We start from the raw sequence: 11,129 nt of genomic DNA on the forward strand, positions 1-11,129 counted from the left end.
CAGGGGCGGCCTGGTGGGGTGGGTGGGATGCCTGGAGCCCTCCAGCTGTGCTGTGGTCCCCCTTGGGAGGAGAGGTTCCTAAAGATGCTCACTGGGGCCTGTTTAATGGCATGGAGCAGGAACAGGGCACAGCCCCACTTCCAGTGTGCCAGTGGGACCCTCGGTGCTGCCGGCATCAGGTGGGCGCCGCAACGAGTCCAGCAGGGCCCTGCCCCAGCTCCTGCCCTGGGAAGGGGAAGGACAGTGGCTGGAAACCCAGGTTGTCCAAGGGGATGCCAAAGGCTGTCAGCTTTGCCTCGAAGGTCTGCAGCATGTCGTTGTGTGCCTGTGAGGGAAGGATCCCTGTCAGCCCCTCTGTCAGCAGAGGAGGGCTCCCTGCACCCCCAGTCCCATTTCCAACCCCCAAGCCACGGCCACGGAATCACAGAATCGTTTGGGTTGGAAATGCCTCCAAGATCATCGAGTCCAACTGCTCCCCCAGCAGTGCCAAGGCCAGCACTAACCCACATCCCCAAGTGCCACATCCACACAGCTCTTAAACCGTCCAGGGTTTCTCCCCACCCTTACCTTGCAGACTCGGGCCAGCTGGAGCTGCAGGTCCTGGATGGTGGCATTCTTGGAATTGAGCACATCCTGCAAGGGGAGATTGGGATGAGGCCGCGCTGCCCAGCCCTGGGGACACGACGGCCTGCCGCGGGCGGGTGTGGCGTGGCAGAGCACACGGAGGAGCTGCAGCGCGAGCAGAGCGGCCGGCAGCACGGCCTGGCAGGTGGCCACCACCCTGCCCCCTCCGAGTGGCACTGCCAGGGACAGCCAGCCCCGGGCAGGGACAGGGAGCTCCCGGATGAACACCACAGACATCCCGGTCTGCCCCACTGCCGGGGAGTGCTGACAGCACCTGCTCCAGCAGCACCGCCCTGCCGCCGCGGCACCGCGGGAATTACAGGGAGCCAGGCTCCCCGAGGCAGCTGAGAGGAGGAATTCAGGGACCCCAGCAGCTGCAGGAGAGCCCGACGCCAGTGACGCCATCTCAGGAATGTGTTTTCCTTCCACCTGCTGGGAGGTGACACATCCGCTGCCTGTCCCATAGGCCTGGTATGCATCCCAGAGCATCCCAGAGCTTCCCTGACACCCCCTGCAACAGGGACCTGTGTGGGGACAAGCAGGAGGGCACCGGGCGGTGGAGCCCTCGTTCCCTGTGTCTGTGCCAAACCCGCAGCAAGCACTGCTCCCTGGCTCCAGCTGCGGAAGGCTGAAGGAATGTGGGTCTCCAGGCTCTCTGCAGAGGTATTTTTAGCACGGCAGACACTGCAGAGCCCCAGGATCCTGTCTGCACTGTCCCCATGGCCAGGCGAAGCTCACCAGGTGCGACCCTTCCTGCACAGAGCCCCTGGGTGCCACTGGACCCACTGGCAGCCGGCTGTGTGGCAGCACAGGGTGCTGGCAGTGCCATGGAGCCTGCGGCCATGCTCCTCAAAACAGGCCCCACCTGAGGGACAGATCAGTGCCAAACTCCGACACCCACACGCTCCACTCTCGAGGCAGAGCCGAGTGCCCCGCGGCACTGCACGTGGCCCTGGGAGTGCCAGGAACGAGTGACGTGCCACCTACAGCCATGCAGGATGGGGACCGGTGCATTCAGGGGCAGCAGGCACCCCACAGTGGGCTCTTTCCCCCAAATCCAGCCATCGCCGGGCCCCAGTACCTCCAGCTTGTGCGAGACCAAGGAGGGAGCGCTGGGGCTGAGGTTGGAGGCTGCGACGACCTCGCTGAGCTCCACCTCCTTCTGCTCCAGGAGGCTGAGGAGTCCATGCAACTTCCGCTCCAGAAGCAGGTTCTTGAACCCCGTTTTTTGCTGCACCTCATTAATGGCTCTGGTGAACTTCTGATAGAGCTCGTCTCGCTCCGCCTGGACCTGCTCCGGGAGACAGCGCAGTGTCACACCACCCTCAGGACCCCAGGGGACACGGGGGCCTGCACGAGGCTGACTGGGGTCTGCGTAATGGTGTGGAGCACAAACAGAGCAAAAACTGGTCCAGCAGCTCAGCCCAGCCGTTCCCCACGGCACCTGCAGCCCACAGGGAAGGCAGGTGCTGCGGCACAGCTTCCCTCCCTCCCTTCTTCCCTCCCTCCCTCCCTCCCTCCCTCCATGGCGCAGCACCTGCGCTTCTCCCTCCTCCTCCTCCTCCTCCTCCTCCCCTCCAGGCACGGAATGCCCCAATGGGCTCCCTGCAGCACTGATTCAGACCCCAGCGAGGGCCCCCTGGCACACAGGGGTCACTCCTCTCATCCCCACAGCTGGCAGCAGTCCCTGGCTCACAGCTAGTTAATAAGTGTCCTAATTAGGACACAGTCTCTCCTCCAAAGCCTATTTCTGAACGCTCCGAATCTGGCGCTGTCTTAATGATGGATTGTTAATGAGGCCTCGGATCAATGTTCATATTCCTGGGGATTTCTACGAATTGCAAATAAGCTCTCTCCTGCCTCAACAGATTTATCTGGGTTAGTGGGGGGGAGAACTCGCTCTGCAGGGCTCTTCCCAAGCCACCCCAGAACAAGGAGAGGGAGCGACCCTGTAACACCGGCAGAAGGAGGGGCCCGTGGCAATCCCCCCTCAGCTCTGCCCCATGCAGCCCCAGCAGCCCAGGGGCCCTGCTGGAGCGTGCATGATTGCTTAGCAAAGGACAAGGCCAGACCTGTCTGCTGACCGTGGGAGAGGCTGGAGCTGGGAGCTGCTTTGCTGGGAGCAGCAGTTATCACCCGACTCTGGATTAGCTTTGGAAAGCCCTGGGCTAAGCACGGGCTCTGCTAAGTCCCACGCCCTGTCCTCTGCAGAGGGTTTGGAGAAGGTTTGGAGAGGGAATGGGATGCCCAGCCCTGCCTGCAGGTCTCACCTTACTGAACCGCTGCTCCAGCACCTCGTGTTCCCACTGAAGGTCCTTCAGTTCCTTCTGGGTGATTTTCAGATGGGCTTTGGAGTTCTGTGAATGGGAAGGGAAAATTAAAGAGCACAGTATCGTCTGGGAAATGCTGGGGATGTGTTCTGGGAAGGGAGGAGAGTGAGCAGCAGAGAGAAAACCAGGCAGCACCCACACCAACCCCCTGCAGTAGGGTGGTCTCCCTTCCAGTCTCTCTGTGGATCCCCATCTGAGATCCCACAAACACACAGTAAGCAGAACAGGACTTGCTTTGCCCAGAAATCACAGCACACCAAGTGGCAGAGGTCAGTGTTTTCCCTCCAGGAACAAGCCCATGAAAGGACAGGGCTGGCCACTCACCATCAGGGCCTCCTTGTCCCTGTAATAGTGAACCAACTTCTTTTGCAGCTCAGCCACCAGCTCCTGGGTCTCCTGCAGCGGCCCTGTCAGCTCCTTGTTCTGGAGCAGCACTTCTGCCTTCTCCTTTTCCAAGACAGTCTCCTTCTTCTTCAGGTCTTCCACCTGCTCCTGTTCTTGAGAACACAAGTGCTGGCTCCTGGGAGCTGCTCAACCCCTCCAAGTCCCCCACACCCTCAGGACACCCTCCCCACTCATGTGCAGGTGTACAGGACACCAGCAGCACCCACACCAACACCTGGGAACTGCCAGATCCAGCAGACACCCTGGCAGGAGCAGTCCCTGGGTGGAGGGGTGACAGGGACAGGCAATACCTTCAGGAGGTTGATGAGTGTCAGGTTTTTGGCGGTGATATCATTGTAGTAGTTCTTGATTGCACCAAAAGCCCCCTCATGGTTCCCCATCAGCTCGCTGATCTGGGTGTTCTTCCTCTCCTCCAGCTCATGGAGCTCCGTCTTCCTCCGCAGGTCCATCTCATCCCGCAGCGCCTGCATCTTCCTGGTGTACTTGGCCTCCATCTCTGGGGAGAAAATGGTCAGAGCTGGGGAAAAACTGGCTGAAACTGGGGAGGAAAAGCAACCAGAATGGGCAGAGGAGAAAAACCAGCCAGAACTGATGGAAAACTGGCCAAAACTGTGTGGGATCAGCTGGAATTGGGAGGGAAAACCAGCCAGAACTGGAGGGCAAACTAGACAGATCCAGGGAGGAAAACCAGCTGGAATTTGTGGGGAAAACTGGCCAGAACCTCGGGAGGGGGACATCAGCCAGAACTGAGGTAGGAAACTGACCAGAACTGGGAGGAAAAATTGGCCAGAACTGGGAAGGGAAAAATGCCCAGAACACGGGGGAACCTGCTGCCATCTGCTCGAGGTGCTGCTCGGGAGCCAGGAGCAGCTCTCCCTGTCATGCTCCCATGGGATCTGCCTCATGCCCTGACCTTTGGTCTGCATCTCGAAGTCGCTGCGTAGCCGGGCCATCTCCTCCTCATGTTTCTGTGCGGAAGAAACTCCGTGTTGGAGGAAACAACCAAATCCCAAGCCAGTTCATCCCCAGGGATTCCCTACTGCTCTTTGGGAAAGGATTCTGATCCCATGTTGATGCAAACAGTGGCTTGGAGGTTCTCCAGCTGCTCTCACAGCTCCCCACTGTGGGAGAGGGGTCACCCAGGAATCCCCATTCCTGCACCAGAAATCCCATCCCACCCCACAGAGAGAGTCAGGGAGGCAAGATCCCACTCCCGCTCCCACCCTGGGGATGAGGCACTTCACAGGTGGCTCCAGGCCAGCCAGGGACGTACCAGGCAGAGGTTTGTAATGGCTGCCTCATTGGCCAACTCCTGCTCCTTCAGCTTTATGTTCAAGGAGCGCTTCTCTTTCCACAACTCCTGCTCCTGGTCCCAGTGATCCTTCTGGGCCCGCCTCAGGGACAGGACACCCTCTGCCTTCAGCTCCGTCAGGTTCTCCTGCTGCTCATGCAACAGGTGCTTCACCTTCTGCTTGTACACCTAAGGACAGGCCAGAGACCAGGTGAGGGGCTCAGCAGGAGACACCCAGAACTGGGATGCTGGTGAGACATTCCGGATCACATCCTGCCCAGCTCTTCCTCCTCCTTCTCAGAGCTGCCCAAGGCTCACCTGGAGCCCTTCAGCCCCACCTTGATCTCCACTTGGTGCCGCTCCTCTGCCTCCTCCATCTCCCGGTCCCGGTTCCGCAGCTCTGCTTTCTTCTCCTCCAGCTCCCGGCGGGTGATTTCCCAGTAGCTCTGAATCCTGTTACACTCCAGCTGGAACGAGTTCCGCTCCTGCCGCTCCTGGTCCAGCTCCTCCCGGAGACGCACCGTGTGCTCCAGCAGCTGCAAAGCCAAGAGGAAGAGACAAGTAACGGGGGAGGGAGGCCTTGGACAGGTGCCTTTGGACACTCCATGTGCCAGACCCGGCAGGACATGGTGGTGGTCACTGATGTGGAGCTGAGGAGGTCCCTGACTGAACCCTGCAGCTTCTGGAAAAGGAGTCACAAAGCCTCATCTCACTGCCCGCAGGATGGGGCTCTGGCTTGCAGGGTCCAGCAACACCATTCTCAGGTGCTTAAGATACTTGTGGTTCATTGAATTTTTTGGGTTGGAAAAGCCTCTAAGATCAAGTTTAACTCTTCCTCCAGCACTGCCAATGCTACCCCTAACCCGCGTCCCCAGGTGCCACGTCCACATGACTCTTAAATCCCTCCAGGGATGGGGACTCCATCACTGCCCTGGGCAGCCTGAGCCAGGGCTGGACAACCCTTTCCAGGAAAAAATTTTCCCAATATCCAATTTGAACCTTCCCTGGCACAACTTGAGGGCATCTCCTCTTGTCCTGTCCCTGTTCCCTGGGAGCAGTGCTCGAGCCCCCCCAGCTGCCCCCTCCTGTCAGGGAGTTGTGCAGAGCCACAAGGTCCCCCCTGAGCCTCCTTTGCTCCAGGCTGAGCCCCTTTCCCAGCTCCTTCAGCCACTCCTTGTGCTCTGGACCCTTCTCCACCTTCATTCCTTTCTCTGGACATGCTCCAGCCCCTCAGTGCCTTTCTTGTCATGAGGGGCCCTAGGATTCCAGATGTGGCCTCAGCAGTGTCCAGAACACAGGGCTGGAGAGCAGAGGGTGACATGAGGAGGCTGCTCCTTCCAGGAACAGAAAGAACCCCCCTCCCCGGCCCCAGACAGGCGTCAGTGACACAAACCCCGGCTGCTCGTCCCTGTCACCCTCTGCACCTGTTGTCCCCAGAGCTGGGGCCAGGCGCCTCGCAAGGATCCCCGGAGCTGTTCTTACAAGAGCAACGTCCTCCTCCCCAGGGGGTGGCCTGCGGGACCTCTCACCTGCTCCCTGCTCATGTTCTCCGGGGCCGAGGCATCCACCACCGCAGGGCCTTTGCCCCCTTTCCCTTTCGCTTTCTTTTTGGGTGCCTGCGGACAGAAAGCCAAGCACAAAAGGTGAACGGGTGAGGCGGAGACTGTGCTGCCCAGGGCCCCCGTGCCGGCCCCGGAGCATCCCGGCTCTCACGGCAGGGACGCGGCGACACGGAGCCAGGGGCCCCGGGAAAAGTTTGGAAGCGGCTCATGCGCTGCCACTGCCGACTCAGCTCCGTGGTGAACCCCGAGGCACAAAACACCTGTACCCAAAACAACGCCTCAGACGCATCACCGCAGTGCTGGGAACGGCGCCGAGGGCCTCTGTACCCTCCCCGGGAGCAGACCGGGACAGGAGCTCGCAGACATCGGGGCGCGGGGCTCCACCGCCCTCCCCTGCCTGCACACCCCGGCTGCAGGGGACCCTTCAGCAGCTGCCCCGGTTCTCCCCTGGCCCCGGTTCTCCTCCCGATCCCGGCCCGGGGCCGCTCTCACCATGGCGGCGGCCGGCGGCACCACCGTCTCCGGGCAACGGCCGGGCAGATCCCGCGAGAGGATGGTGAAATCTCGCGAGAGGGGCGCTGCGGGAAGACGCGCCCCTAGCAACGCCACGCTCCGCCCTGGCAACGGAGGCGGGGCCAGCGAGACCGGCGGGGGACGGGGAGGGGACCGGGAAGGGACGGGGCGGGGAGCGGGAGGGGACACCGGGGAGAGGCGGGGGGACATCGCCGGGACCGGGCGGGGAGGAAGCGGTGGGAGGCGGTTGGAGGGAACGGGGTGACCGGGGGAACCGAGCGGTTCGGGGGGAACCGAGGGTACCGGGGGAGTTCGGGGAGGACTGGGGGGGACAAACCCGAAGGGTCCCGCTGTGCCCGGCACAGGCTCCTCCCACCCCCGCGCCCACCGCTGCGCCCGGGGCTGTCTCCCCACAGCTGGGGTTCCCCGCCTCCGCTCCTGCAACCCCCCGGTCCCCGTGTGCCCCCCCGCTCCTCCCGGTCCCCTCCGCGCCCTCTCTTGTCCCCCTGGTGCCTCCCGCCCCTCGGCTCCGCCCATCTCGGTGTCCCCGCCCCCGCCGCGGCGGGCAGGACCGTGCGGGCTGCGGGCTGGCACCGGGCCCGCCCAGCACCGGACCGGCACCAGCACCGGCACCGGCATCAGCCCCGACGCCGGCCCATGGCGGCTCCGGCAGCGGCCGCCACCGCAGGTGAGGGCGGGGGGCAGACGGGGGTAGGCACGGACCGGCACGCCCATCACCGTGGAACCGGGCCGGGCCCCGCGGGGCGGACAAGGAGATGTAGGGCGGCGTGCAACGGGAGGGGGTGCATGGGGGGCGCATTGGGGGGCAAAGGGGGGCGCGGGGCCGTGCTGGGGGTGCCCGGCTGCAGGAGGAGGGGGATGTTGGGGGGCGGGGACAGGACACCGAGGGGGTCTGTGCAGGGAAAGTGGAGATGGAGGGGGAGAGCAGTGGGGTGCCCAGAGAATGTGGCGGGACACGGGGGTGTTCAAGGGGTGTGAGGGAGCACTGGAGTGCGCTGGGACCATGGGGGGCAGTGGGATGCTCGCAGGAGGTGGGGGTGCAGTGGGGTGACAAGGGGAGGCAGTGGGGTGGCCAGGTGGTCAGACGGAGCAGGCGAGTGCACTGGGGACTTGGGTTTGCAACGGGATGCCCAGGGAATGTGGGGGGACAGTGGGGTGCGCAGGGGTGTAGAGGAGTAGTAGGGTGCTCACAGGACATGGAGAACACTGGGGTGCCCAGGGGACGTGGGGAGCAGTGGGGTACCTTGCAGACATCCCGCATAGCTGTGCCAGTGCCCGTGTGCGGAGGGGCTTGGGGACAGGGATGTGGCTGTGCTGGTGCAGCTGAGGGGGGCCCGGTATTCTGGGGGTGCTGCACCTGGTGACAGACGCGGTGCCAGGGCTCCCCTGCCCGCCCGTCCCTCCCGCGTGTGGCCCGCACACGACTGTGCCGTAGCCGCCAGCATGGGGCAGCCCCGGCCGTGGCACCGGGGGAACGGCGGGACACCGGGCCCTTGAGGGGACAGTGCCACTGGGGCGGGTTGCGGGTGCCGCGGGGTGACCGGTGTCATGGGGTGCCGGTACCGGCGGCTGCCCGGCTCTGCGGTTGCCGTGAGTCAGCACACGTCGTGCGGGAGAGATCCCTGATCCGGCCCCGCTCCCGCCAGGCAGCCGGTGAGCCCAGGCCGGAGCGGGCGGTGTGGCTGGTGACACTGCTGGTGACACGGCCGGTGGCACGGCGGGACCATGCAGGCGGAGGCCAGAGGGGAATTCTGCAGCCGGGACCAGCGCCCTGGTGGGTGGCGGCGTGGTGCGGGCAGCGGGGGCCGCGCTCCTTACGGTGACACGGCGCAGTGTCACCCACCGGGGCCGGGCACTGCGCGGGGAGAGGTGGCGGGAGCGGGCAGGAGCGGGCAGCCCCCGTGTCCTCCCCGGGGGGATCTGCTCTGCTCTGGAGCGGGATGAGGACCACATTTTCCGGCCCGAGGGAACGTACCGTCAGCGCCGGGTGCCTGATCCCACCGTGCGGGGTCAGGACGTGGCAGAGCCAGTGTCGGGGCAGAGGGCTGGTGTCCCGCTGGTGTCCTGCCCATGTCCTGCAGCACCATGTGCCAGCAGCAGGAACACCTCGTAACGTCCTTTTCCCCTTTGGGTTGGGGGTCTCTGTCCCTGCCCCGCTGTCACCACCCTGGTGGGAGGGAGGCGATGCCCATCCCCGTGCCGTGTCACCCGGTAACGCAGTGGGGGCATGGTTCGGTGGTGGCATGGTTCGGTGGTGGCACGGTTCGGTGGTGGCACGTGGTGCCAGGGCACCGGCACTGACCTCGGAGGGACAGGGTGCTGTGTCCCCCGGTTCTGCCCTGGGCACACGGGGCCTCGTCCCACCCTCAGTGCCCGCTCAGCCCCCAGACACGGCTGTGCCCCCACCGTGTACCACCACCGCGTGCCGTGACCTGTGCCATGGCCATGACCATGTGCCACGGCCGCCTTGTCCCACCGGCTCTTCCCGGGGACAGTCCCAGCACAATCCGCCCTTGTCCGGGCCCCGGCACAGGCTGTGCTTTGTCTCGCCGACACAAAGGGGCTGCGCGGGGAGGGGGGCGCGGGGCGGGGGGTGGGGGTTGCCAGCTTCCGACACGAGGGTCTCGGCAGTTCTGCCCGTCTCCCCGGTCCTCCCAGGGGTCCTGCTGTCCCCGGCCCCTCAGCCGGGCACCCCGTGAGTGCTGGGGGGCCCCGGGAGGAACTGCCCTCACTGATGCAGAAGGTGCTGATGTGGCAGAGCTTGGCAAGGAGCCACTGGTCCCGGAGCACCCTGCAGGGACCCCCACCCACGGGCCGGCCCAGGAGACCCCCCGAGTCCCCGCGGAGGAGCAGGGTGGCATCCCCATCCCCAGCGCTGGCCTGCTGCAGGTCACCGAGCGCCGACGTGAGTGCGGCCCTGAGCTGGGGTCCCTGCCTGTCCCTGCCTGTGCCTGAGGCCGCCTGCTTTGTCCCTGGGATGTCTGCCTGCCCATAGCATCACCTGCCTGTCCCCAGCACCTCGGGTCTGCTCCGGGGTTTCCTGCCTGTCCCCGAGAGTTGTCTGCCAGCCCTTGGGGTCTCCTTCCTGTCCCTGGGGTCCCCTGCCACCCCTAGGGATCCCCTGCTAGCCCCCAGCCAGTCATGGCCGTCTCCAAGATCCTCATACCCCCAGCTCCCTGGGCCCCGAGCACCAGACCCCCGCCCCCCTCAAGCCCCCGCCCCCCCCGTTGGGGACAGCGGTGGGTCCCCAGCCTCTCCCCGGTGCCCGCAGAGCCCCTGAGCAGCGTGTCCTCGCTGGAAGTGCACTTCGACCTGCTGGACCTGACGGAGCTGACGGATATGTCGGACCAGGAGCTGGCCGAGGTCTTCGCCGACTCCGACGAGGAGAACGTGGCCGGAGAGACGCCCGGCGGTGAGCGGGGGTCCGGGGCCGCCGGTCCCGGTCTGTCCGTCCGTCCCGGTGCGTCGCTGACCGCCCACCCGCCCGTGCGTCCCGCAGGGCTGCAGCCGCCGGCGGTGCCGCGGGCCGGGTACCTGCGCTCGCCCTCCTGGACCCGCGCGCGGGAGCAGGGCCGGGACAAGAAGCACCTGAGTGACCCTGAGCTGCCGCCGGGACCCCCGGGACCCCCGGACGCCTTCCTGCCCGCCGAGCGCCCGCGGGAGCCGTAGGGGCAAAACCCGCCGGGGGACACCGGGATACGCCGGTGCTGGTCCCGTCGGTACCGATGGAGCCCGTCCCCGGGCGCAGGACTCCCGTTAGCCCGCCCGGAGGGCAGAGGTGGCCCCAGCCCCGCGGCGGGGAGGTACCGGGGCTGCCCTCAGCCAGTGGCCCGCGGCCCCGGGGCGAAACCGGGCCGGCCCCGCCGGCCCCCGGGAGCGGCACGGCCGTGGTTGCCGGGAGCAGCGGGTGGGGCAGGACGGGACGGGTCGCGTCGCACGGCTCAGCGCGGCCCGACGGAGCGCGGCCGGTGCCGGTGCCCGCCCGGTTCTGATGTAGCAGTGCTGTGATCCGGTAAAACCGACCGACCGACCCACCGCCGCCTTCTGCCCGTCTGCGCCGCCGGGGGGGGGAGCGGGAGGGGCTGGGGACACGGAACACCTCGGGAGCACCGGGGAGGGGGGGGCCCGGCCGGTACCGGGGCAGCGTGGCCGCGGCCCCTCTCGATGAGCGGGAGACCGGCGGTGAATGCGGCACATCCGCGATAACGTCGCGCAGCGCAGTTCTGTCCCGCGGGCGGCGCCGGACCGGGGACCGGCCCGGGGCTGGGTCGGTCCCGGTGCTCGCCCTGCGGCAGCCCCAGCCTCGGCAGGAGCTCCCGGGCTGCCGTCCCCGGCATTCGCACATCCTGCCCGTGCCCCCGCTGTCCCCCGCCGCCGCCCGAA

At 65.7% G+C, this 11,129-nt stretch overlaps 2 protein-coding genes across 3 annotated transcripts; one reads left to right on the forward strand and one right to left on the reverse strand.

Moving 5' to 3' along the window:
• Window positions 1-36: 36 nt before the first annotated feature.
• GAS8 (growth arrest specific 8) lies at window positions 37-6,781 on the reverse strand. The gene is made up of 11 exons (XM_069027076.1): window positions 6,705-6,781; window positions 6,180-6,266; window positions 4,989-5,186; window positions 4,633-4,839; window positions 4,273-4,327; window positions 3,650-3,855; window positions 3,279-3,446; window positions 2,895-2,981; window positions 1,706-1,915; window positions 568-633; window positions 37-325 (listed from the first exon to the last, which is right to left on the reverse strand). Exons 1-11 carry the CDS (start codon window positions 6,705-6,707, stop codon window positions 176-178), a joined length of 1,437 nt encoding a protein of 478 aa, XP_068883177.1. The 5' UTR covers window positions 6,708-6,781; the 3' UTR covers window positions 37-175.
• A 237-nt stretch (window positions 6,782-7,018) lies between these two features.
• On the forward strand, window positions 7,019-10,777 carry DBNDD1 (dysbindin domain containing 1). Of its 2 annotated transcripts, none has more exons than XM_069026742.1 (5): window positions 7,019-7,413; window positions 8,393-8,520; window positions 9,505-9,651; window positions 10,018-10,158; window positions 10,246-10,777. In XM_069026742.1, the coding sequence occupies exons 2-5, from the start codon at window positions 8,472-8,474 to the stop codon at window positions 10,413-10,415; spliced, it is 507 nt and encodes a 168-aa protein (XP_068882843.1). In that variant the 5' UTR covers window positions 7,019-7,413; window positions 8,393-8,471; the 3' UTR covers window positions 10,416-10,777. The 2 variants fall into 2 exon arrangements, with proteins under 2 accessions (XP_068882843.1, XP_068882844.1); XM_069026743.1 differs by having other exon boundaries at window positions 8,397-8,520.
• Window positions 10,778-11,129: the final 352 nt, after the last annotated feature.

This window comes from Aphelocoma coerulescens, chromosome 11 (assembly GCF_041296385.1).
Source record: "Aphelocoma coerulescens isolate FSJ_1873_10779 chromosome 11, UR_Acoe_1.0, whole genome shotgun sequence".
NCBI lineage: Eukaryota > Metazoa > Chordata > Aves > Passeriformes > Corvidae > Aphelocoma > Aphelocoma coerulescens.

Bases quoted from the DNA above. Each gene is read 5' to 3' on its own strand.
- GAS8 (XM_069027076.1), bottom strand. The intron at 4,840-4,988 runs GTGGGGCTGAAG...GCCTGTCCTTAG, and splicing joins GGCACCAAGTGGAGATCAAG to GTGTACAAGCAGAAGGTGAA. The intron at 4,328-4,632 runs GTACGTCCCTGG...TCTTCCGCACAG, and splicing joins CCATTACAAACCTCTGCCTG to AAACATGAGGAGGAGATGGC.
- DBNDD1 (XM_069026742.1), top strand. From the start codon at position 8,472: ATGCAGGCGGAGGCCAGAGGGGAATTCTGCAGCCGGGACCAGCGCCCT. The intron at 9,652-10,017 runs GTGAGTGCGGCC...CGGTGCCCGCAG, and splicing joins GCAGGTCACCGAGCGCCGAC to AGCCCCTGAGCAGCGTGTCC. The intron at 10,159-10,245 runs GTGAGCGGGGGT...TGCGTCCCGCAG, and splicing joins GGCCGGAGAGACGCCCGGCG to GGCTGCAGCCGCCGGCGGTG.